This window comes from Nestor notabilis, unplaced genomic scaffold, assembly GCF_000696875.1.
Source record: "Nestor notabilis isolate BGI_N333 unplaced genomic scaffold, ASM69687v1 scaffold8219, whole genome shotgun sequence".
In the NCBI taxonomy this organism is placed as follows: Eukaryota; Metazoa; Chordata; class Aves; order Psittaciformes; family Psittacidae; genus Nestor; species Nestor notabilis.
In genome coordinates this window covers 8851-35474 of record NW_009942311.1, presented here as the reverse complement: position 1 = coordinate 35474, position 26624 = coordinate 8851, and the positions used below count along the sequence as shown (strand labels likewise).

At 51.7% G+C, this 26624-nt stretch overlaps 1 protein-coding gene across 1 annotated transcript in view; it reads right to left on the bottom strand.

Annotated features, from left to right (window-relative positions):
• Positions 1-2348: 2348 nt before the first annotated feature.
• SLC4A3 (solute carrier family 4 (anion exchanger), member 3) overlaps positions 2349-26624 on the bottom strand; it is a 27896-nt gene continuing 3620 nt past the window's right edge. The window contains exons 3-22 of the mRNA XM_010021330.1: positions 25047-25375; positions 24440-24582; positions 23663-23871; positions 17671-17822; positions 16847-17027; positions 16159-16294; positions 15899-16073; positions 15385-15481; positions 13446-13630; positions 10789-11002; positions 10252-10473; positions 9773-9921; positions 8261-8455; positions 7606-7812; positions 6910-6999; positions 5435-5601; positions 4301-4554; positions 3808-3977; positions 3169-3342; positions 2349-2426 (exon numbers count right to left, since the gene is read on the bottom strand). Of these exons, the coding sequence (XP_010019632.1) occupies positions 2349-2426; positions 3169-3342; positions 3808-3977; positions 4301-4554; positions 5435-5601; positions 6910-6999; positions 7606-7812; positions 8261-8455; positions 9773-9921; positions 10252-10473; positions 10789-11002; positions 13446-13630; positions 15385-15481; positions 15899-16073; positions 16159-16294; positions 16847-17027; positions 17671-17822; positions 23663-23871; positions 24440-24582; positions 25047-25375 (3527 nt within the window). The remainder of the gene's footprint in view (positions 2427-3168; positions 3343-3807; positions 3978-4300; positions 4555-5434; positions 5602-6909; positions 7000-7605; positions 7813-8260; positions 8456-9772; positions 9922-10251; positions 10474-10788; positions 11003-13445; positions 13631-15384; positions 15482-15898; positions 16074-16158; positions 16295-16846; positions 17028-17670; positions 17823-23662; positions 23872-24439; positions 24583-25046; positions 25376-26624) is intronic.

Sequence of the window (26624 nt, the reverse complement as noted above, 5' to 3'; positions counted from 1 at the left end):
CCGGGACCTGGAGAGGATGCTACGAGGCCGGGTACTGCCCACCCCACAGCAGGTCCAGTTCAGAAACAGGATGGCCACCACCCCTGTGCCCAGGCAGGCTCAGCCCTCTGACAAGAAACCCATGGCAGTGGCCAGCCTCAGGAGCAGATGGTGACCCTGACCATGGCTTACTCCCAGCAGCAGCACCCAGGAAAGCACAACTGGAGGACATCCAACCTATCACTATGTGTGCTGCAGGCAGCCAGCAGCTCACGGGGACCTGGCTTGGCTCTTGCCTGGGAAGAAAACATGGAGGGAACGTGTGTTTAATGAGATGTTTCCTCCATGCTCAGCCCATAGCCCTGACGTTTGGCATGTAGCTACAGGCTGGGTAAGGAGATGGGCACCAAGCGCTGCTCAGCACACAGGCACACGCATGCGTGTATGGATGCAAGCAGGCATGTTACATGTTTCTGGTTAAATATGGCGCTCAGCCTCCTGTTTCCAGCAGCCAGCTTGGGGCATCCAGCTGAGCTCACATCACCAGCCTGCTTGGTGATGGTGGTGGAGAGCCTACCTCTGTGCTGGTAGTGGGTAGCAAGGGACAGTCCCCTCTCCAGCTGGGCCTTGTTGTGGGCAAGAACAGTTTTGTGTCACGAAGTTTCAATCAATTTAATTTATTGCAAATTAACAAACAGAAGAGCCAGATGCGGTTCCTGTGAAGAGTTTATTGGTGTAGCTGTTTCCACTACAGTCAGAGGAGTCACAATGCACAGCAACAACAGGCCTCCTACACTACACAGGGAGGACAGGACACACACGGCCACAGACACACAGAGACACTTGTCTCTCTGCCCCAGGCCCTGCAAAGGGGCCAGGCTGTGGGGCAGGAACCTGCTGCAGGGGAAGGTTTCTCTCTCTGGTGGGATATTTCTGCAGCCTCCCGGAGAAGGCGTTGGACCCTCCCAATGATGAAGCACTCACTATCTCTGGCAGGAGCCAGGCTAATAAATAGGAACTGGAGCAGCAGCTTGTTCCAAAAGCAATGGTGAAGTGAGCATCCCAGCCTCCTCCAGAAGGCCATTCTGGCTCCAACCATCAGGGAGAGGCTGGGGTGCCCTCTTCCTCTGGCACTACCCTCAGAGCCAATGGAGGCAGCAATGGAACCATCAGCAGTTCCTGGGGCAGCTCTGAAAGAGGGGAGACCCCAGGGGACAGCTCTGCCAGGTGGAAGGGTGTTCAGAACTGCCCAGAGGTGAAGGGGGCTGAGTGCCAGACATGCTGAATGCTGCTCCTTCCCATCTGGAAGGCACCCCTGAACACAAAAGGTCACCCCGGTATGGCAGCAGAATGTGGGCTGGAGGTTTTGGAGACTTCCTCATAGGGCTGCAGGGGACCCAAAGGATTGTTCTGCACACCAGCACTACAGCTCTTGTACAGCTTCTTAAATATGGTTTGTTCTCAGGGACAGGAATGTGTGAATCAGGAACTAGGATGCAGCTCAGTGATGAATTTTTACCCTTGCAACCTTTGTGGAGGTGCAGAATGGCACAGGACTCCTCTTAATCCCTGCAAGAGGACAGGCACTCGAGGCTTCAGGATACCTGCTTGTCACCAGCCTCTCCTTCCTGTGCAGTTTTCTTGTAGAAAGAAGGTTGGGAAAATTGGGAGGAACCAAACAGCCTCCACCATGCCAAGCAAGAGCTGAAAATAGTCCCATGGGATGGTGACTGGACAGATGATGGTCTGGAGGACAGGGCCAGGGTACTGGTCCCTTCTTTCCCACCTGCCAGGCTGCAGCAGCCTCATGGGCCAGGGTCTGTGGCACAGGCCCAGCATGAGCCCTCCTGGAAGGAGCAGATGGAGCAGGAGCAATGTATCTGCCAGCTGAGCAAGGAGGCTGCTGGCCTGGGAGAAGCCCACTGGCCATCCGCAGGCAGCATCCAACCCTTCTCTGTGACTGCTCGGTGGCACATGGTGCTGAGACACCCAAGCTCCATGGTAGTGCAGGGGGACATGGTGGCACCAGCTGGCATGGCTTCCCTTCACCACTGGGAGATCAGGCACAGGCTGCCTCCAGCAGGGAGAGGGCAGACCCCCGACCCACCGGCACTCCAGGACCCACACAGTTCTATGATGTGAGAGGCATCTCTCAGCCCACCAGGTCCAAGAGGAGAGAGACTCATAGCCTCTGCTGAGTGAGCGATGGGGCAGCAGGAGCCAGGGCTGCCTCCTGCGGGGCTATGGAACAGCCATTCGTTGGTCCAGGCAAGAGATCGCATGACTCACGGCAAGTCCCCAGTTAGTCCTTGGGAGGGATCAGCAGGCGTGAGCAGCCTGTCCCAGGAGCAGGGAGGGCATCTCCCAGCTCACACAGGCATGTGCAGCTCATTGTACTCATCCCGGCCATCCTCGTCGAAGTTTGGCTCCGCATCTTCTGAGTCCAACTGGGGAGAGGAAGAGACCGGGCTCTGAAGGCCAAAGCAACCCCCAGTGCAGGGTCAAACCTGGCGTGGAGGGACCAGCACACAGCAAGCCAGGCAGCTGGGCTGCGCTAGGAAGAGCAAAGCTCTTGCTCCTTCCCCTCCCAGCGTCTCCTTTTTGTGCCCATCCAGGTGTCCCCAACCTGATGTCCTTTCCTGAAGTGTTCTTGTTTGACAGTGCCGCGCCACTGGGGCTTTGGTCCAGCACAGCAGCTCCTCCCCTGCTGGCAGCACCCACTTCTGGGTGCTGCTCCAGGCTGCTTTCCAACAGGAGCTCAGGATACTGGCAGCACTCGAAGAACTGCCAGCACCATGGCATGCTCCTCTACCAAGCAGCCACAGGCTCTGGTGTGCTGCTGGGCCGTCCTTGCTGTTGACTCAGTGGGGAAATGGGTTGTCTCTTGACGAATAAGCCACAAATGCGGAAGAGGATGGAAGGGGAAACCCTTACTCCAGGCCTCCGTGTGGTAGGATCCTCTGTCTCATTGCTCTAGGGTGCTCATCCATCCCACACTGCACTCCCAAGGCTACAAGCTCTAAGGAAGCTATCCACCCACCTACTGCTGTTGAACAAAGACCCCCCAGACAACAGCAGGGAAAGCCAAGGCTTTGCCAGCCCAGGATCTCCTAGCCTTTCAGTCTGCCAAATCTCCTCAACCTCACTCCAGTCTCGCAAGCTAGACTGTGAAGACAGTTATCTGCTTACCGCTTTGAGCTCCCTGTCGTGGAAGAAGCGGGGCAGCACGAAGCGTCGCAATGGCACTGTCATGATCAGGACAAAGGGGAAGGCCAGGGATGCCACTGTAGATTTCACCACCCAGAGCAGCACAATGCAGGCCAGCTGAATGCAGGTGAAGAGATTCATTCTCCAGGTCTTCACCTAGGGAGGTAAATCCAGACTAAGAACACATTATCCTTCCACACAGATTAATGAAGAACCAAGTGGCAAGACATAACCCTTCTGCACAGCATAGTACAGTAACGCAACGCTGCTGCATACTCTACCTGTCTGTACTCTACAATAAGGCAGAACTCCATAACGTATCAGCCTCTGTGCAACCTAGCAGTGCAGAATCCCTACATCCACTCAAGCAATGCATCACTCCTATAGACAGTCCATCCTTAAAATATTCTGGCAAGACATTCCTGTGTGTAGCCTATCGGCACACTATCCTAGTGTTGTATCACCTCTGTGCATAGCTTGCACTTACTTCTCAGCACAAGCTTGCAGACAAGGGCGGTCACCAAGCCAAGCATCAATCTAGCAAAGCACCATCCTCCCCTCACCTGCCTCTTCTTCCTCTGCTGCTCATTACTTGGTTCCCCACAACCTGCCTATGCTCACCTTTACAACATAGATGTGGTCAGGGTGGTGCTTGGATGGCATGAAGATCAGGAGCAGCCGCTCATAGAGCTGGATGCCAGTAAGCGATGTAACCCCCATATACAGGAAGATGCCGAAGAGCACAGCCAGTGGGATCTGACGCAGCATGTTCCCCATCACAATGGACAGACCTGCACAGACAGAGAACAGGACATGGTGTGTCCCATGCCAGCCCCTCCGTAAGGCACCTCAGCTTCTGTCCCTCTCCTGCTTCCTCTCTGTCCTGTGGTGCAAGGGAAAGGAAGTTCAAGAGGGGTCTAGCTGGAAGGGTTGCAGATTGGACTGACCATGGCAGGGTACCGAAGGCTGCCAGAGGAGAGCTCTGTGAAGGTGTAGGGAGGACGTCCTTCAGTGAGTGGGCAGAGCGCAGGTTGGCCTGTGTGGCAAGGATACTGCCAGGAGATTCAAGTGCCAACCCTGACCTCCCCACTCCTTGACCCAAGCAGAGGCTCACCAACAAGAGCAGCAATAAGCACTCCGGTCACACGCTGCTCCTTCACCTCCTCAATCTTGGGCTTCTCTCCTGGTGCAATGGCCTTGCTCATGACCGTCAGGGCATTGACATGGGTGACGGAGCGCACCGTTGCCGCAGTCAGCCAGGGCAGCCCGAAGAGCGCGCAAAGCCCCCCCATAGTGCCAATAAGCAGCAGGTCTAGGTGGAAGCCAGAGCCTTTCAGCAGCTTCCTCTCCTTCTTGCTAACAATCAGCCTAGAAGGAAGAACAGCTCAGGTCAGTGCCAGACTCAGCCCAGTGCCCTGGAACAGCACTGGGACAACATTCACTCCCTGGAGAGAGCACACATGGGGACAAAAAAGAGCTGGCTGAGGAGAGAGATGGTGGCTGTCAACCTCAGGTTAGAGGTTTCCTCCTGTGCTTGGCTGAGGTGGGTCCCCACCACACTATGCCAGGAGGGGAGCCAAGAGACAATGGCAGAACCTGGGAAGGTACAGTTCTGGTGTCCTCAACATAAGAAGGACAGACCTGTTGGAGCAAGTCCAGAGGATGGGCCATGAGGATGATAAGGAGGCTGGAGCACCTCCCGTATGAAGACAGGCTGAGAAAGTTGGGGCTGTTCAGCCTGGAGAAGAGAAGGCTGCATGGAGACCCCATAGCAGCCTTCCAATATCTGAAGGGGGCCTACAAGGATACCAGAGAGGGACTCTTCAGGAGGGACTGTAGCAATAAGATAAGAGATAATTGGGTTTAAACTTAAACAGAGGAAGTTCAGGTTAGATATAAGGAAGAAGTTCTTTACTGTGAGGGTGGTGAGGCACTGGAACAGGTTGCCCAAAGAAGTGGTAAATACTCCATCGCTGGCAGTGTTCAAGAAGGCCAGGCTGGACAGAGCCGTTCAGCGACATGGTCTAGTGTGAGGCGTGCCTGCCCATGTCAGGAGGGTTGGAACTAGATGATCTTAAGGTCATTTCCAACCCTAACCAGTCTATGATTCTATGAAATGGCCAGAATCCTGCCCTTGCTGTCCCACTGGGATGCCAGGAGCATTGCCACATGAACAGCACCAGCACCTGTCCCAGCCTAACCTACCCATGGGTTAGTGATGATTGGCACTGATGGGGGAGGTACTCACGTAGTGATCTGTGTCTCCATGAAGATCAGAATGAAGACCAGGAGGGCAGGGATGGCAGAGGCAAACATCATCCACATTGGAAAGGTCCCGCTGCTGCCCATGGGGTGAATGAACCAGCCACGCTTGTGAGGAGATGTGACTGACAGGCCAGAGGGGACATTCAACTTCTGGAGGTGTAGCCGCAAAACCCAACAGTTAGTCACAAATACACACAGGCCCACAGCCTCAAATAGGACAGCCTTGATCCTCCTGGTCCTCCTCGTCTGAATGCCTCAGGTGACAGGACAGCTACTCTGACTTGAGCAGGACTTTCTCATGGATAATCCCCTTCAGTGGAAAAATCCCATGTGCCCTAACATAGGCCTGTCTCATCTCCCTTCAGTTATTGGAATTCCCTTGGTTTTTGTCCAAGAGACGAAAGAAGTATCTTCCCTCAGGAACAGCACCCCCATGTCAGTGCATGCAGACCAGGGTTAAAATGCTCCTTGACCTCTGCTTGGACAAATCAAGTATCCTGAACTTGCCTACCCTTCTCTCAGGTAGCTTTTCAGACTTTCCAAGCTTTTTCTGAGACATTTTTCAGTATTGTTTTTGCAGTGTGAGCCCCAGAAGTGGCAACATTCTCTGGAAATGACCCTACTCCAGTCACGTTCAGAGGGAATAACATGTGTGTGCTCCCACCAGAGACCACACAGACTCCTAGTTGTACATCACCATGACCCTGCATTCATCAGCATTTGAACTCTCAGCTCTACAATGCTCTAGAGCAGTTCTTGCTATCTGCCTGTGTGAGCACTGCAGGGAGAGTTTATGATTTGCATTTATGTTAATAAGCATAAGTATGAATAATATTCCTGGAATGCTTGTACTTGAGCTAAGCTGTATAACTAAGTGGCATTTTCTCAGAAAGCTTTGTACATATGCTGAGTTAATACTGAAATGATAATGCTTTTAATATCAACTGTAGAAGGGTATGAAAAGAATGTAACAAAGTGCATGATTTCTAACGTCTGATGAAACCAGATTTTTGATTGAAATTTAAATGAACAGAAATGCATTTGGATTCCATTAAACCTTGAGCTGTCTGGGAAAAAAGCTTGCATGCTGAACAGGAACTACCTTTCACCCTCTCCCCAGTGTCAGTTGAAAAAAAAAATCAAACAAAAATACGTAACTACACATCTGCTACAAAACAAGGGGAAGGGGAAGAAAGCCTGTAATGTGGGTCTGTTTGATAACATTTACGTTTGTGCATAAACTGGTAAAAAAGGTCATTGTATTTGACGCAAGTGATCAAAATATTTAGTAGCCTGTAGTTAAGAAGAGCACAAACATGCTAGAGCATTTTATGACTAAAGAGGCAGGAAATACAAAGCCCCTGTTGCACAAGAGCAGGCCATGGTGCCGCAGGAATCACTGCTGGGCCACAGGAGGGGTTCTGAGGGCGGCGCTGGTGCCTCCTCCATGTACCATACCTGCGTGTATGTGTCAGTGATGGTGTAATCCACCAGCACCATGACCAGGATGGAGATGGGGATCCCAAAGTCTCCGATGATCCGCCGAGCCTGCAGAACAAAGACCCTTGCTTGCAAAGGGAACAGGTCAGCTCTGTCCATCCACCCTGCTACAGGAAGCTTGCAGCAAAGCGAAGCCCCAGATGAGGTCAAGCATCACTGCAAACCAGAGCACTGCTGCTGACCAGAGCAAGGGACCTCAGCCTTGACTTACACAGCTGCACATATCACTGCCCACATAACACAGTCCTCCAGCCACTTGTAAATGACTAGCTAATTGCTCCTATGAGCCTATTCGGATGGTGCTCCAGGTGTTACATGGATGCTCTGCATGTCCAAAGGGAACAAGTTGTAAGCTCTTCCTCCTATATTCTAGTTTAACAGACTTGTATCCAGCTAAAGCTTTCCCAAGGTCCAGAGGACCTTGCAGCAAACCTCACTTGGCAAAGCTCACTGGAGGAGGACAATGCAGATACCATCACCAAGTGCCAGCTCTGGTCTGGAGCCTACAGCAGGCTACCATCCCTTCTGCATAGTATTTAAGGGTTTATTTAGGGGATGGTCCAAAGGCTCTGGAGAACAAAGGTCTGTAGCAAGAAGCGTTATTTGTTAGGCATAACCCTTGTCCTTAACATCTGGGTCCCACAAACTTCTCACCTTTCCTCCTAAGAAACGGCTGTTCTTGAACTTGCGCATAAAGAAGGCAATGAAGAAGGTGCCTAGCATGAGGATGAGGGAGAGGAGAGCAGTGTTGGGCTGCATCCTGATTCCCAGTGACATCGCATCCGCAGAGAGCATGCTGGCATTCAGGCCACTCTGCACGTTTGGTGGGTAGAACTTCAGCAGAGGATGTTCTGCAAACACCTGGGCAGGTGAGAGAAGCAGCTGTCGCTGTCACCGTTAGGAGGGGCAGGGGGCACTGTCACTACTGGGGGCAAGGGGAAGTGGAGATGTCCTGCTCTGTGGAGAGGTGAGGGCAATAGATGGTGGGTGCGAAACAATCCCAGCATCTGTCACCTTGCCTCGCAACCTACCCAGCTGGAGAGGGCTGGGGGGAGAAAAGTGGCCCCTCTTTAAAGCCTCCTGCAGGAAAAGAAGGGGAGACAGACATTAGGGCTCATCCTGCCAGTCTCTGTGGTGGCACAGGGGCGAGCTGGGCTGGGGCATGAGAGGCCAACAAAGAACTACTCTGCAGAATGTCTAGGAAAGCTGTGGCTGAGCTGGCCCTGTTCCCCTACCTCCTGTACGCTAAAGCAGCAGGTTCCTGGGGGATCGAGAGATGCAGCAGCTCATCTCTCTGGGGAAGGTTCACCTTGTACAGTTTGTAGAAGGTCTCGTAGATAAAGATGAGGGAGATGAGGAAAGCAAAGATCTCCTGGGTGAAGGGTGAGATGTAGCGCACCAAGAAGCTTCCCTCAGCTGCCACAATAATGAAGATGAAGACGATGAGCCACAAACCAATCCACACTCTGCCTGTCAGATACTCAATGCCTTGTGTCTGGCAGAACTGCAATGGAAAGGGGAAGGAGTTACTTATGGCTCCTCAGGCTGCCTCCCACATCTGCTCTCCATTAACATCAAAGACTTTCCTGAAAAAAACATCTACATCTGCTTGGGCATCCAGCACAGAGACAGTGAACTCAGGGCTGGGGTCATATGTAAAGTTGCAGACTTCACATTAGCACCAGCCAGATCACACCAAGCAGGTCTTTACTGTTCCAGTCTTAGTAACAGTACCTCCTTCACTCTCTGCTGAAGCCATTCCATGCATGATGCTCCCAGTCTCACCCATATGAAGATGTCATTACTCAAACACAGCTCTCCACTGCTCCATGCACTCAACAGCACAAGCCTGTTCCCCAAAAAGGAGAGTCTGAGCAGCCTGCTATGTCCCACTGCATAAAAGCCATGTTAGCTGGGGCATGATCACATATGGTGCCCTGTGTACACACACAGGAGAAAAGCCCCCAAGCTGTCACCACAGAACAGACCATCTCCCCTGCCTCTGCTCATCCACACACACCACCAACAACTACTTCCAGCACACATCACATCTCTCCCTTTACACCTCTCCTAGGTACCACCACAGACAGTGCCCTCCCTCTGGGCAGAGGTACACTGTTGTACACAATAACTGCGCAAAGCAAAAGCAGTCAGTGAGAAGTGCGGTCACAGGAGAGCAGAAGAATTCCCACTGCAATGGCATCACCAGCTCCAAACTCTTGACACATCAAGGTGAAAATCTAGCTGTTGGAAAAAGTATGCTTTAAAAGCTCAGGCATGCTAGGAGTCAGAAAAAAAGGAGAAGGATTAGACCCACAGCTTGGAACTATGGTGAAGCAGGGGTGCTTTTAACAGTGAAGAGGTTATGCTACTTGAGAAAGAAACATGTTCATCCTGGCTGGCCAGGTTATCCCTGCACATGGGTAGAGGTTGTGAAATGATCTTAAAAGGAAGCCCCAAGAACAATAAGGTATTATGGACCAGTATTTTAGGATGCAGCTACAAGTGGTCATGCTGCCAGGATAGGCTGCAGCACAGGGCTGGGAGCTGATGCTCCCCTCACAGCAGTGGAGGAGTGCTGTTACCACTGTCTCACCTCAAGAGCGTCAGACCACAGAATACAGCAACAAGTCCCTGTGGCGTAACATGCAAACGGTTAGCAGAGCCAGAACCAGCCCTGGATGAGGTGAGGGCAGCCTGGCAGGACCCAAGGAGTCCACACCACCAAAGACCCTTTGAAGAGCTGAGAAACGCCTGCTGTCCTCTCCAGCACAAGGGCAGAGTGAGCAAGTGCCAAGCACAGACACTGCCTCACATGTACCTTGTAAAAAGCTTCTTCAAACACCAGCAGAGGCCCTGAGAAGCCAATGACCAGAAGCGGCTGAGCTCCAAGCAGGGAGAAGAGTATCCCTAAAACCGAGGTGGAGATTATCAGCTCGGAGACCCCCATGAGACCCTCAGTTTTCTCTCCTGGGAAAGAGAACAACATGTGAGTGTTAAAGCCTGGACAAAACCACCATCACCATAGGCAAGCAGGCTGCAGACACAGCTCCAGACAGAGGAGGCAGGTCCCCGTCCCATCAGTCAGAGGTCCCCTGCATTGGGCAGGGAGCACAGAGGGCACCCAGGGAGCCGAGGCTGGAGAGGCCAAGCGGCAGTGAGGGGACAAGGCAGCAGCTGAGGCACAGCACTGCTGCTCTCCCAGAGTGAGCAGCACTAAAGCCCACCCCAGCACAGCATTACACAGACACAGCCAGTGTTCCAGCGTGCAAAGAGCAGACCAGAAAGCAGGCCCATTACCTAGGAGTCCCCCGAAGGTGATGGCAGGAGAGAGAGCAGCAAAGTAGATGAAGAGAACGGCTGCAAGACACTGGCTGTGCAAGGCGTCTCTGATGTCACTGAGGTATTTGGGGTACCTGCGCTTTATGTCCCGAACCAGACCTCCAAAAAATATCCCGGTCCGCTTCAAAGGGTCGTCTTCAGCTTCCTCCTCTTCTTCCTCAGCTTTTACTTCACACAGCTCTGGAGGTACATGGAGGATAGGGCTCGATGAGGAGAATGCAGGTCTGCCTTTGGGCTGTCCTGCTCCCCCATGCTCCCTGGAGACCCTCCTCCAGCAATGTTGACCCCCTGCAGCTGCACATCCCACTGCCTCCAGCTGCCCCCAACTGCCAGAGCTGCCCACAGCCACTGTCCTACATCCCCTTGCCCCCCTCCCCACTGCCCACTGCAGGAGCCAGACCCGCTCACCCCTCTGCCAGGCTCTGTGAGGGGAAGGCCCACTGGGGCACGCAGGGCACTAGGCACAAACTTTTGCCCAAATGTGAGTGGAGAGACCTTTGGCTTCCTGCACAGCCCCCTCCTTCATGGACTTCTGCTCCCTCTCCTTCCTCTTCATCAGCAGCAACTTCTGGAAGGTGGCAATGGATTTGAGCAAATCTTTCCCCTCCACCTCGGATGGGGGGATGACAATGCTGCAGTCCAAGAACTCATTGATTGCGTTGAGGAGGTCTTGACGGTCATCTGCCATGTATGCAGCCTCATGGAAGTGCTGGAAGGAACGGGGAAAAAGAGAGAGGGAGAAGGCTCAGACCAAGACTGCACCCACCTTCCTGCAGGCTGGAAACACTTACTGTGACCATACAGTAACATCCTGCTCCGTCAACCCAACACTTGGCTCACTACTGCCACTCTGTGACCCACATTCCTGCATCCCTCCTCCAGGTCATTCTACCCAATGCCCTTCATCGAATCCCATGTCTCTCCTTTCTTCCCTACCCATCTTTTCCAGAGAACCTCCTTGCTCCTGCTTTTCTCCCCAATGCTCCACTGGTCTTGTATGCTCCTGTGGCATCTCTGCTAGCTGCATGCTCTGCCAGACCACAGGGTGTCTCTCACGGGACCTCTCCATGAAGCAAAATCAGATCTGTGCTCCCCAGCTATAGCCTGGTGCCACTTGTTCCCTAAGCCAGATGCCACAGCTGGCCAGCCCATGCCTCTGTTCACACTGTATTACTGTGGCTGCATCAGGCCAAGATCCTTACAAGTTCTGCATTCCATTGCTCAGTCCGGCGGGGCTCTCATTCAGAGCCCAACTCAGAGATGCATCAGAAGCCAGGTGCAACAGAAATTAAAGTTGTTTGCTGTCCCTTGCAGCTCAAAATTAGGACTCTGCAACAGAATGACATCCTCCCAGTCTAGTGTTGGATTTGTTTTGAGGGAGAAGCTGGTGGAGCCCTAAAGCACCACAGACAAAGCACAATAACCAGGACCTGAATAAGAAGCATTAGAGACTCTTGGGAGTCTCCACATGGGAGACGGAGGGTAAATAGGAGTCACCAGCATGAGGGAAGCCATGCAAGGGAAATCAAGCAGAAAAGGGGAGATACTCCTAATAGTAAGGCCAAGATGACAAGGAAGGACTCCAAGGAGACCATGAGGAGACAGCAAATTGGCAGGGAGGTGCTGGCAAATGGGCAGAAATGCTGCATTGCCTCTGGAACGTACCTGCAGAGAAAGGGCTGGAGGAAGATAAACAAGTGAACAGCCTGTTAAAGCAGGTAGGGGACAGCTAAGGTCCCTGCAGCACAGACTCCCTGGTGCCACAGCTTCAAATTGTAAATGATATCATACTCTCTTGGTGGCGCCAGCCACTGTGTAACCTTGCTACGGCCAGCCCTGGCTGCAGCAGCTGGCTCCCCTCATCCAGCAACAGAGGAGCAGAGGCTCAAATGAGCAAGATCAGCCCACAAACACAGTGCTGAAGCTGGAATATGGCACCTCATGTCTTCTGGCTACAACCAGTCTGAGCTGAGCCCTGTGTAACTCCTGGGAAGGGATCTTTCAGCCAAGAGCCCCTGTTGCCTGCAACCCACCTGCTCTGAGTGGAAATTTTTGTTCCCACTTCAGGAAGAGCTGTGCACTGGTGGCAGGACAGGCAGGTTTTTCACTTGGTTATTGTTACATGGCACCAGCCAGGAGGACCCTGTGAACCTCTGATTTTCCTGTCCCGCATGTATACAGCAGATGCTGATTATCTTTTCTTTGCCTTTAATTCCTTACCAGGATAATGAATTTCACTTTCCTGCCATCTAGCCAGATAGCGGACTTCTAGCAGTGCATGCAGTTGGCAGAAAGGCCTTCCTGCCTCCTCATCTCTCCTCTTGCATGAATGTGCTCCTCTGCATGGATGCTCCAGCTAAGGAGCAGCTAGAAACCTTCATCCAAACACCTGATAACAGTCCCCAGGCACTGGAGGGTCTTTTTGTCACTGTGGCCTGGGCCAGGCATCACGGTCACAGCCTCCCCTCTTCTGTTTGTGAGAAGTCAACTGAACACAATTCCTCTAACCTTAGGCAGTTCTTTGCTCTTACTTTTACATACATCCCCTTTCTTCACCTGGCCTAACACTCTGTGTCCCAGCCTCCCCAATTCTGTTTGTGAGAACTCAACTGAACACAATTCCTCTAACCTTAGGCAGTCCTTTGCTCTTACTTTTACATACATCCCCTTTCTTCACCTGGCCTAACACTCTGTGTCCCAGCCTCCCCTCTTCTGTTTGTCAGAACTCAACTGAACACAATTCCTCTAACCTTAGGCAGTCCTTTGCTCTTACTTTTACATACATCCCCTTTCTTCACCTGGCCTAACACTCTGTGTCCCAGCCTCCCCTCTTCTGTTTGTGAGAAGTCAACTGAACACAATTCCTCTAACCTTAGGCAGTCCTTTGCTCTTACTTTTACATACATCCCCTTTCTTCACCTGGCCTAACACTCTGTGTCCCAGCCAAGTGTCTGACCTACTCTGCTCTCCATATTGGAGCATCCTACCTTGGTCAATCCCAGCTGCTCTTAAAAATACCAGGTGCTCACACCTGCCTGCCCCATCTGGGCCTTTGCACAACATCTCTCAGCATTCTCATCCCAGGACTAACTTCTGAGGAGCTACTGAAGCTCTCTCACCTGTGCCAGCATCACTATCCATCAGCGCCTCACCTTGTCGGACATAAGAGTGGAGATTGAGCGGCCAATTTCATGGTAGTCCATGTTGGCCTGGCTCGGCCCCAGCAGCACAAAGATGAATCTGACAGGAATCGGGACCTCCAAGACAGATTCCAGGAAGACGGCCTCGTTTAGTCGGACAAAGGCCATAGTTGGCTGTTCCAGGAACTGCACACAACCTACCAGGAGGCAATGTTTTGAGCAAAGTTAATAACTGGGGTGAGCTGTACTAGGCTGCCTTTAACAGTGGAAACAGGGATTTTGGGGGTTCCTATGAGACCTGCAGTCCTGTTTTCTCCAGACCACTGACACAGTGGTTTTCTCCATGATCACATCCCAAGGACTGCTCCAAGTCCCCTTTACGCTGATCGTTTCCAAGCAGTGCTACTTTCTTTAGCTTCCCAGTTAGCTCATTTTGAATCTCTTACAAATAGGCTCTACTTATACTATGAAGGCCACTGAGCCACTGCCTTATGGAAGAAAGTCTCGTAGACGTTACTTTTATCAAACAAACTTCTAATCTCATCAAAGAATGAAATCAGGTTTCCTTGATATGACCTATTTCCCATAAACCTCACTGCTTGGCAGTAATTACATTCTTATCCTTTAGCTCTTTATTAACTGAATCCCATATTAGCTCTGCCATTATATTGCCTGGGAAGGACATCGGGTTAAACAACCTACAGGCACTGGATCACTGTCATTCCTTTCTTGAGCACTGATCCTATGAGCTTTCCTCTGGTTTTTTTGTATAGCCCCTGTATTCCTAGACCTTTTTTTTTTCCCCAGATGGAAATGAGCCAGTTCTCTAGACTCATAAGTGCAAACTGCACAGCTTGTTTTACAATGTCCATGTTTCATCAATGCTTGGCAGTCTCCTCAGTTCCTAACAGATTGGGAAGTACTCCAGCATCCTCCAGCATACCAGCCACTTCCTTCCCGTACCAAACACAAATATTTATTGAATACTTGTATTTCTCTGGCATTATTACTGATCTTTCTGCCATGTGCATCCAGCAAAGAGCTGTGTTCTGTGTTAGACTGGCAAATCTGGGCCATTTGAGTGGCCAAGCAAAATCCCAAGACACAGCCTTACCTCAGAAATGGCCAGTGTTTAGTTATCTTGAGTATTCAAAGTGCATTTATGAATCTGATTTGGCCTCACTGTGGTTAAGCATCAGCCTGGTTGAGCTGCCAAGCCTCTTTGCCTGAGCTTTTAACCTACTGGATAGGCAGTGGCATTTACTTTGCTTGTAGGGTATCTGCATTTGCTGAGATATAAATGCCAGGGAAGTGCTGAGAAGGACTATTCTTGCGGTCGAAGGCACCAAACCCACTAATGCTTGAGTCTGCCCACTCACAGGCCTTTTGTACAGAGAAGTATCTCCTGGCAGCTCTATGGCTGATACCTGAGATCTTGCCACCAGCCAGGCCCTGCTTCCATAACCTCAAAGCTCCCTGGCACACACAGCCAGCAACCAATACTGCCCCTGGCAGGGGAGAGACCTACTGTTGGTGAGGTGTGAAGAGGCCAGATGGAGGGCAGTGATGATCAGAGGACAGCAGCTACTGCCTGGCCAATAGTCCCTCAGGCACCACTTAGCCATTTCTGAGCTGCAAAATGGGATATTCTACTGAGCTTCGTAGGACTTTCTCCTCTAAGTTGTACCCCAGCTCCCAGCAGCAGTGTCTATCAACCTCTTTCTTAATTTAGGAAAAGAACTACCCTGGCATCCCATACATTTACCACAGAGAAACAGAATATGCACCATCACCAAAGGAGAGAGCATACAAGGCTCTATCCCCAGCTGAACTTTGAGAACACATACAAGATGACCAAGTACCCCTCAGGAAGAAGGGTACAGACAGCTACGGCCAGACTGGGATCTGCAGTAGTCTCTTCGTGCTGGGGAATCTACATGCCACCTCTTACCCACAAGGACCACTGTGGCCTCTGCATCTTCAGGGATCTTTTCCATCAACTTCAGGTATTTACGGTGGCCCTCAGAGTTATGGAGATGTGGGGTTTTCTGCCAGGGAAGAATACAGACAAGTAAGGACGACATCCTCATGCCTTGATCTCCCTATGCAGCCTTGCACCTCACTGGTATATCTGCAGCTGGGCTTGCCTTGGCTGCACACCCCACACCCTGCTTCGCAGGCAAGCCATCCTCACAGCAAAGGCCACCCTGCAAGCACCAGGGCTGTTGCTACTATTGCATGCTCATGCAGACATTTGCATAACAGTGTGAGGCTAAAACTAGGTCCCGAAATCATCATGCAGCGACCTGATTTCCAGCGCTCTGGGCGATCCAGAGGAGCTCAGCCCTTGCAAGTACAAGGCCCTCCATAAGGGAGCCCAGAAATAGGCACCAAGAGCTGCCACCAGCCAACACTTGTCCTCAGGGTGTGGAAAAAGAAGCACTAACCCCCGATGTCACCCTCACCTCCTTGCACTCGGTCTCACTGGCTTTGGGGTCAGCCATCTCAATGCGCTCTTCCCCCATCAGGGGCACACAAGTGTCAGTGGTGTGGTTGTGGTGGTGGTTCCCCACGATGGAGTTCATGCTGGAGCTGGAGTGGTTCCTCGGGAAGAAGCCCTCTTTCTCATCATTGGGGTGGCTGAGGGGGAGAGTGGTGGCCATGAGGGGACCCGCTGCCCTTACCATCTGAGGCTCACAGATAATCCCCAAGCCCTGGCACCCACCTGTGCTTAAGCAGCAGAGCACGCAGCACATTGGCTCGGTCTTCTGCTCTGATCTGGTCAGAGATGATCATAGTCTCCACTATAAGGTGAGCAATGCCAGGCAAAGTGGTCTGCTCCAGGTCAAGGAGGACGGCACCTGCCAGCAGGAGGGGAAGAGCCCAGCTCATAGGGTGCAATGCTCCCCACCACACTCACACTCTGGGAGCACAGCTGTCTCACCAGGAGCCACACTTTGGTCAGGGTACAGATTCTCTTGGCTGAGAAATGCCCCAAGTCCAGGTGTCCCATGTCCTCTGTGTAAACTCTTGTCCCAAGAGAACCCAAAAACTCCAAGATGCACTGATAGCTCTGGTATGTCCCTCTCATTTTCGTCTCCCACTCTGACCAAGCTTGCCTTTTCACAGCAAAGATAGGCCCAAGACATGTTGGCCCAGGTACAGCTGGGTGTTACAGCTGTCACATGCCTGAAAGCAGCAAAGCAGAGCAAGGAACCAACACAGGCACCCTTGGGCTAATGCACATCCTGGCAAAAAGTGTGTGTGGGGTCTTGTCTTCACAGACCCTACATGGAGCCTGGACACAGACGCTGCTGGCACGTCTCCAGTTAGGGCCCAAACAGTGACAGAGGCTGTCCAGCAAAACCTGTCCAGAGCAAGAGACAAACTCTAGCCTGCCATTCCTGACTCACCATGGGCAATTGTCTTCCTGAGCTCCAACAGGCTACGGAAGGACAGTGAAGCCACGTGGGGTTTCCCCCATCTTGCTGTGTCCTCCTCCACATCCTCCTCAAACTTGATCCAGCGGGCTGTCTCCCTCCAGTGCATCTCCTGGTTCTTATCCACCACCAGCTCATTCAGCTCCACAAACACCTGGTATGAATTACAGTGAGGACATGAGACTTCCCCTGATGCATGCAGCTCTATCAGCAATATGGGGAGAGCCTCAGGTTTGTTCTCAAGTACCACTTAGTTTAAAGTGCTGCCTGAGCAAGCTTGCCTTAGTTAACTGGAAGCTTAGTGAACAGAAGCAGCCAGGCCTAATATGCCTGGCAGTGCAGCAGCTCTCATTAGGACATGGAACACCAGAAAGCTCCTGAGTCAGACGGCATGGGTAGAGGAAACAGAACGATACAATGCTGCATCCCTTTCTACCAAACTCTGACGATTTTGTCCTCTGCCCGTTTTTTAGTTTCCCCCAAAATTTCCAGCACTTAACAGAGATGGTGACATTACCATGCTGACAACTTCCACAACACCACTACCATTTCTGTGACTTTTTAATAGCTTTCCTAAGGTCAAAGCTTTGTGATTTCAGAGAAATCTCTGCTTTTATTGAAAGAAGTGTATTTTCATGATAATGGATAAGAGCTTGAAATGTCACCCCCAAGGTCATGTAAATAATTAATTATATTGAAACCACATTTATAATTCCTTAAAATGCCTGTTTCTAGACCTGATTTATGCCTTCAGGACATAAATCCCAGGCAATTGTGGGAGGACAGCACGTGGATACCTCATGGGGCTTTCTATCCAACTTCTTCTTCTTCTTCTTCTTTTTGACAGATGGAGTTGATGCTAATTTTTTGCTTGTCCTGGTGATCTGACTCCGAGATGGCTTTTTCATCAGATGCCTTCTCACACCAGGGTTATCTTCAAAACGGTGGCCTGAAGACATGGGAAAGGAAAGAAGACCACCAGTTTGTCTAGTGGAAACACAGGCTGGCAGGGAAATACATCCGAGCCCACCCTTCTCTTATTAGCTTATGCCAGCAAAGCCCTGGCAGCTGGACCACTCACCATCATCCTCTAGACCTTTGAAGATCCTTCCTGCCTCATGTGTCTACTTTCAGCTCTTCCAGACGTCTGTGAGCTAATTCCTTCAACATTAAGGCTTCCTCCCACGCTGTGCATACAGTGGAGCATCATTGCAAAAGCTTTTATTCATGGTACCCAAGTTAAGTGGTACATGAACCCACCCCATACTCCACCAATGAAGAGCAACCTGAAGCCTTGTCTGCATAGAATTGCACCCAGATAGAACAGGCAGGCACCTGGCTGGGCCTCATTTCTCACACTGGAGGAAGGCCTGGTGCTAAGCAAGCATAAAGGGCAGTGAATGGGAAAGATATTTAGTTGCTGGTCTGGGAGACACATAGAAATATCAATGACTGTTTTATTTAATTGTGCAATGAGACCGTAGAATCACAGTGCAGACCATGGCTGCATGGAGGCTGGGCAGTTGACTCCAGCTATCACTGTTTCTAGATGATCTGCAGTGCCACTGTAATCTCCTCTGAAAGGTCTGTGTTACAGACTTCAGATGGCTGAATCAAAGCCTCCTGAAGCCTCCAGAGTGGCTGTTGGGGCTGCAATACAGCCCCTCACCAAGCTACCACTGCTGTTGCCTAGCTAGTGCCCAGCAAAATCTGGCCACAACCATGCCAGCCTTTTGTAGTGCCAGAGAAACTGCACTTGTGCAGCAACCTGCCACGGAGAGTAGTTTCCCTGGACTATCCAGTGTATCTTCCTCAGCATAGACAGCCCGTGGGATTGGGAAATCCTCAGAGCCTGGCTCCAGGATGGACAGGCTCCCCCAGGCAGGTCATGGAGTCAGGGGTTTTGCTCAGCTTCAGTCCATCAAGGCTTGCTGGCCATGCTTGTAAGGCAAAGAGAAGATCTTCTCGCTGGGGGACCAAGGGCAGCTCTCCATTGGCTGGGATTAGTCTCCATGTACTTTTCCACACTTAGCTTCAAGATCAGAAGCTCTCAGGCCATAAGAGGTAGCAAAAAGCGCTGGGTTTGGAGGCCACGTGGTCTCTTCTTTATGCATCTCTGGCATGGAAAGACACACCCAGAATCATGCCAGGCATACCATGGCTGTGCTTCTTGGAAATCTGGGTTGCCAAATTAAACATACAATGAATCAATACTGAGCCTCAGGGCATTTTCCCCATTGTCAGCCCTGCTGATGCATATCCTGCTGACAGCTGGACTCCTCCCTGCTCCACTTACTGCACTGCAATGTCAATAGGAGCCAATAACTGCCCACCACTATGAACGCTCCTGGGAGCTGGGCACATGTGGGACTTCCTTGGACTTTTGCACAGATTTCTCAGCTCCTGTGTGAATGGCAGCCACTTTGTCACACTTGGTGTGGGTTCACGCATAAAACAAAGTCCAGCAGGCAAATGATCTTGGTATCTGGCACCTTTGCTCCAGTCCCTGCAGCTTGATTCTCCCATGCACCCTAAGACTCATTCTTACCATGTCCCTGGAAGACCAGGGCCAGAGGACGCTCTGCCCAGCAAGACAGAGCACTCACCCAAAGCACAGTAAGCCCCCCTCATGGTGATGACAACCTGCCACACAGTGTTCTTCAGCAACAACCCTAGAAAGCACACACAGGCGTTCAGTCTCAGCCACCAAATGGTTGGAGGACAGATAAAATAAAAGGAGCCAAGTTTCCTGCCAGCATCTCCAGTGACTCCCACACTCTGATAAGGACAGGAGCCAGAGTGCTGCAGGCTCAGAGCAAACCGGTGAAGGCACACCTTCAGAGCTCTACAGAAGACTAAGGAATGATCCGCTTGTGGGCACTGAGATGACAGCTGGGAGAAATGACTCATAGGAGCAGGGTGGACACACGGGCTTAATTTGGCCCCCGGCTTTGGGAGTCCCAAAAGGCTGCTCCAGGCTGCTCTACAGAGAGCCTTTCTGTGTCCCATCAGATTGGTGCTTCCCCCACATTAAAGTCAAGCTTCACTGAGCACTTGAGTCTGGGGTCCTTACTCAGGACAGGATCTTGGACTGAGACAAAAGGGTGATGTGCCCAGGGTATAGCTCTGCCCTCCCTGCTGGGAGCCAAACTCCCCAGGATGAAGCAGCCAAAGACAGCTCTTCCTTCATGTCCTCTCCAGTGCTTCAGAGGAGAACAGAATGAGACAGTGACAGTCTGAGGACAGAGAGTGAGTCCTATGGTGGCTACAATGAACTGGTATGCCACCCTCCCACACAGCATCTCCTACAGTCTCCTCCAGAAGATCTTCTTGCTACCTTGGCTTCCACAGTCAGATTTCTTGGGATGACCAAGTTCCTTTTCCACAAACTTAAATCTGAAGATGACAAATACAACTTTGCACTTGTAAAAGTCTCTGCCAGAGTGCCTGTGATAGTCCAACTTGGTGAGCAATTTCTTTCAATTTGTGTGTTAGTTCCCACTTTCCTCCTTTTATTACTTCCTATTCACAAGTAGGAAGCTCAGAAAGAGGCATCAGAGTATTTGTATCAGTACTAGAGAGCAACTTGCTATCCCTGCATCACAAAGATGGTGCACACTTCCTGTGTACACCAATGGTCAAGGTAAACCAAGGAAAAAAAAATAAAAAAAAAAGAGATTGAAACTCAATTTCTTTGAGTATTTAAAATTAGACTAAACAAAATGCTAATCAACATACAGTAAGTCACAACACTGTGCTGGCTTCTGGAAGAAGCCCTGCTCTGCCCAGAGCCGAAGTCTCTCCTGGTTGAGTTCAATGTGATGGGGACAGCTGGACCCCAGCTCATCCCTGCTGCCATCCAGGTATCCCTGCCCAGCACTCCCCATGCTCCAAGCACTAAAGGAATGCAAGGAGACCAGCTCAGGTCCAACAAGGACTCACTGTGATAAAAAGCTATTAAATTCCTCCTGGATCTGAGTTGGTCGTGGAAGAGGTATTGCCACGCAATAAATAGGCAGGCAAATGGCACTGGCTGGACTTAGCAGGCTCTGCACAGAATTGACTCTGGTGTCTCTGCCACTTCTGTCTCCACCATATCTCTCTGCAGGATTCATACACAGTGTGGATTCATTTTGCAGAAATAATTAAAGAGTACAGCACATCCTATTTCAAGCAGCTGCAGTATTAGCTGTAGCAATCAATGAATGTGTTAACTGCTAGCAAGCCAAATTGCCCCTCTTTATAAGCAATGCATATCACACCTTGCAGAAGCTATCTATCTGCCCCTTCTGCCTTTCCAAGAACAAACATCCTTTCCCATGTGAGACTGGGGCAATTTCTCACACTTACAATGTACAGTTTGCTCAGCTTGGGACAGCTGATGGAGCCAATTTGCTCCAGGTTTCTATTTTGAACTTTGCTGCTACTACACTATCAATTCAAAGTAACAAGTAGCAGACCCAGCCAGATGCAAATCCCCACTTGCTGGTCCCCGCAGAAGCATATAGGCAGACATTTCTTCCCTGAAGGCTTGTAAAGATGGGCCAGCTGAGAAAGAGAAGACTATGCTGGGACTGGGAGGCAGGGGAAGTTAAACGTTTTGCCTGACATCACACAGAGAGTCTGTGGCAGAGTCAGAAGCTCAACCAAGGCATCCTAACTCCCTGTTGCAATCACTCTGCCTCCTCACTCTTGTGTGCAAAGGGCTAGTTCTGGGACCGCATCACCCTCTCATGTGCACTCCTAAAATCCCTTGAAAAATTAATGCATGATCCGCACAAGGACATTTGGGCAACCACCACTATGGCTATGAACAGTGTCACTCCCAAGGTGACAGACAAAGCCACTTTCAAACTGTGAGCTACCACCATCTGCCAAGGAAGGACCACCTGCGTGAGGTGGAAGCGAGGCTCCAGATTTTGCACAGTCCGCCGCAACAGCTCAGAGATGCAGCTCTCCGCAAGGGATGCGCGGGTATGAAACAGATGCAAAGAACAGAAACGTTCTTCGTTCCTGGGAGTCCTATACTCTCCTTCCCTGCTTTTCCCACCCTCCCTTCTTTCCTCTTTTCCTGCTTCCAGGCGCCCCAGCCAGTCTGCCATTAGCTAGTTCTACAGTCAAACTCAAGCCTGCAGACACAGGGATTAAATTATTTTTTCCTCAGGGCATTAGGCTAAGGTGCAGAGGCAAGAACCTGATACCCAACAGTGCTGTTGGATCCACAGCTCAGCTTGAATTCCAGCAGAGCAGCAGCACACTGTCACCTTGTGCCACAGATGGAAGGGGAAATGTCTCCGTCCTTATACACACCTCAGAGCAGCTGCTTTTTCTCTAGCCACAGCACAGGCCACATCCTGATAAGCACAAACAGCAAGATGCAGCTGCCTCCAGAGCTGCTTGAGTGAGACACACACAGGGAAGCACCTCAGCACTCCAACACAGATCTGTACAAAGACCTCAGACAGACACAGAGACACCAGGCAGATCCTCCGGTGTCCTCAGGCATGCAGTAGGGCAGACCATACCTCCTCTAAACCAGGAGACCAACCTGACATGGAGAGGGTGCATACAGCAAAACAGGGTTGGGGTTATGCACTTTAGCTGGGGTCTCTGATCTACAGCTGCAACTGTAGGGTCGTTGCTCTGGTACTTACAGGTGGGCTCCCCGCCTGGGTAGCCCAGATGGTTTCTGATGGCCTCCCATAAATCATAATCTTCAAAATTGAAGGCAAATTCATCAAAGTCTTCATAGCCAAGCGAGTTGCGAATATGGGTGCTTATTGCTACCTCTGGGCTGCTGCCCCCTTCTGATTCCTTCGCTGACTCCTCTCTCTCTCGACGGGTTGTCATTTTGTCCTTGTGAAGGTCAGGGGTCAGGCGCCATGAGCCACTTGCCTTCAGAGGAGGGGCCGGGGTAGCCAGGCTGATTCGTGCAAAGCAAAAGCTGCCCCCAAGGGGGCTTCACCGCAGCCCTGGGGCCAGCCCCAGTGACTCACTTCCTTCCTCACCGGGCATGAAGGTGCCGGCTGCAGCAGCCCCTGGGGACTGAGGAGGTCCCAGGAAAGCTGGCTCCACACAGGGGTGCCTCCGTGGGGTCTGCCCCACCAACTCCTCAGAAGCAGGGTCCTCGCGCTGCTGCAGGGTCTCGTGCCAGATGCCCAGGGACGAAGTCCCTGTGGCCCAGGAACAGCCAGGCTATGTGTGCAGCACCGCTTCTCTCCCTCACTCTCCTCTGGTGTCTCCCTCCCTCTCCAGCCTGCAGAGCAACCTATTGAATTCTCCATGTCCTGGGGCCCGGAGCGTGCATTTCCATGACGTCTCTTCTGTCTGACCTCACGCTGCACACAGGGGCAGTCCCCCTCCAAGGCGTTCCAGAGGGGGCAGCTGCCTCTCCTTCAGGAGAGCAGAGCAGAGGGGAGGCTCCTCACCTCAGATTTTCTGCAGTGCCAGAGCTGGTATGTCGCACAGAGGGCTGATCGCAGGGAAAGTGTGTCAGGAGAGGAGAGAGCTGGGTCTTGGGGAAATGCAGGGAGCCCTGAACCACAGAAGGCAGTGGGGTGGGTGGAGGAACAAACGTTTCTGGGATGGGTGTGAGCAGAGGTGCATGGGGCACTGTGGCTATTAGAAAGCTGACAGACAGGAGCCAGGGCTGCAGAAACAGAGGCTGGGGGACAGGGAAGTGAGGAACAGCTCCTACGGCAGGTTGAAGACCATGCCTGGAGCTGCTAGGGAAGAGGGCAAAGCAGGGAGAATGTGCTTGTAAACATAAGTAGTGTTGCAAATTCTCACTTTTCATGCCATCCAAGTCAGCAGATGCCAGCATCTGGGCCTCAGCCTCATCCGTGGGGACACGCTGGTATGCCGCGCTCTCCAGCGTGGTCATGCTGCCAATGCACATCCTCTCCTTCAAGTCATAGGTAACTCGTCCGCTCGCCACCTGGCCCCAGGGCTTGCGCTTCTCCCACCCACGAGACAGGCGTTCCCGAGGTCCTGGGAGGCTGTGGGAACCAAAGAGACTGATGGTAGCAAACAAGGTGAATGAGGATGGGCAATAGCCCCCTGCTCAGCCCTGACTAGCAAGTCCCTGAGAAGGAGCCAGGAGTCACTTATCCCAAAACCTAAAGATTGCCCCTTCTGCTCCTCTTCTCCTCCATCACAGAGTGGGACCAGCTGTGGTCAGTATTGGGGACCCATCTCTGAGCCAATGCCTCAATGGTTCCCCAACCTGGCCGAGCTCTGGGGCTTCCCAGCCTGCAGGGCAGCATGACAGCTCAACTTAGCTGAAAGGAAGGGTACTCCAGGTGTGCAGCCCAGTGCCCCCAAATCCACACCATGGGAATCCCATAGACTCAAGGAGGTAGCAGGAGTCACAGGGAGTGACTGACCCACTGGATAACAAACATATAGCAACTGTGCTGTTCACAGTTGCTCTCCCTCGGGGCCCCATGTCTCCTCTGGCTCAGCAGGTAACTTCAGGCTGGGCACAGCCACTACCCTTGGGGACAGGGACTGTGCAGTGACCCCAATCCAGGGACAGTGGCAAGCAGCTCGGCACCGTTCACCTACCTGTGGAGGGAGGCAGGGCCCTTGTCCTGCAGCAGATCAGTGAAGCACGGCACAGGGGACAGGATGCCACACTCCTCCTCTACGTGAAACTGCGCAGGGGCCACAGTGCTGACAGACTCCTCCTCATCGCTGCCAATGGTGAACTGCAGAGACAACAGTCCTGACACCAAGAGCCTGGGCAGGCAGCATTCACCCCAATCCCTGGCACAGAGATCCCCCCCATGTCCCCACCTTCTAGAATGGGCGACACTGACTTCTCCCACTTGCCCCATACCATGGGACTGGCCATATTAAGCCCTCCCACATCCTATACATCCTCAGAACAGACACACTGATCTTTCCCCATCTATCTTACACCCTCAAAATGGTGATGCACACCTTCCCCAGCATCCATCTTAAGCAGTGTCTCATCTACCACTGTCCTCCAGTGCTCATCTCTGCTACGAAGGGACAAAACCACTCTTCCCACAGTATTGCACAGCTACAATCTCTTCCCCCTGAGCAGCACACTTCTCCGACCATGTACCCTGGCACCCTCTAGGCATCAACCCTGTCTCTACTTCCCCCACCTCTGAGCCCCATCCAGGTAGGAATGCCCTAGCCTTGCCTTTGGTTTGCTTGAGGGCTCCAGCTTAGGGGATGTGTCCTTCCTACGAGCTTCACCCTCAGACTCTGCAGAGATCTCTTTCTCCTGGGCCTCTTCTGCCTCAGATTCTCCTTCTTCCTCTTCTTCCTCTTCTTCCTCCTCTTCTCCCCCCTCCTCGTCCTCTTCCTGGATGGTGGGGGTGACTTCTGAAGGGGGTACTGAGGTTTTCTTCTTTTTTCTCCTCTTTTTTTTTCTCCTGCTGGTGCGGGGGGGCCTCTTTTGGAACTTGAGGGCAGAAGGGAGGTGAGTGGAAAGGGGATGATGGATGTGGTGCGAGGTTTGGCGGTGGACTGAGAGAGAAAAAGAGAGTCAGGGGCAGGAAGAGGCTGGGAGGAACCTGCCAGGCGCCCCTCCAGGAAACAGCATGGTCTGGAGATCAAGGGCCAGGAAGGGCAAGGAGAGCCACCAGCCCGCAGGGACATAGCAAAGCTCTTCCAGTGATGTGGCAGGCTATGACCAGCCTGGGGTGGCTGGGAAGGCAGCTCTTGTGCAGTGCCAAACCACCCCAACGCAGCTCTACTGCCCTGGGGAAGGCAGGACCCCTCTCCCAGTGTTGACAAAAGCCATTTGCATGGCTATGCAGAGCTGCAGTGACCTGCCAGAGACACCATGCCCTTCCCAAACATGTTTCTTACATTCTCAAACAAGCATGATTTAGGCCCTTTACAAACATTCTAGAGAGATGGCTTAGAGCTGGACTTAGTTTATGGTTGCACTCAATGAGCCTAAACATCTTTTCCAACCTAAATGATTCTGTAATTTCTCTCCTGCATAGAGTTCTTTCAGTTAAATAGATGGACTTCATTTATCCCCCAGGCTTTGACAGCATGTCCCTCCTGCATACCCACAGGAACCACAGACCAAACCTTTCAGTGCAGATGCAACCTAAGTCCACTCTCAGGTACCTTGAGGGCTTCTGTCTACCAGGCTCTGAAATGCAGGTTCAATTAGGTGGCTGTCTTTTAAAAACCAGGGTAAAAAACAGGGCAGAAAGATTCTTCTTTACACTAATCTACAAGGAGAAATTCATACAGGCTTGACCTGAGTGTCATGGGAATTACAGAGTGAGAAGAAATTAATGGCATCTCTGAGCCTTCACTCAAAACCAACGATAATGCAGCAGGCAGGGAACAGGGTAAGCTCAGCATCTCCCTGTGTGAGAGAGGAAAGCCATTTCTGCCAGGTCTATCTGAAGGCACAAAGGCTCCCATAGTGTCTGCAGGATGCACAGATGCTGGAGCTGCACCCGGAGCAGCTGAAAACATGGGGGGCACCAGCCACTTGGCAAGAGGGTGTTCCTCAGTGGCTCTTCCTGAGGAATTGTTTCCAGTCTGTTTTGACTTGGCTCCTTCCCCGCTTTCCTGTGACATGGCAGCAGAATCTGTTTATAGTGAAAACTACCTTCAAAGGACATTTTCAATGGAAGCTGTAACCTTCTCCCTGGGAGAGCCAGGCAGGTTCATTGTTCTGCTGTCATGTTTCCTTTCCTTTGGTTTCTCAAGTCTTTTCTCCCTTGCTTCCCCCCTTGGGAACAGCAGG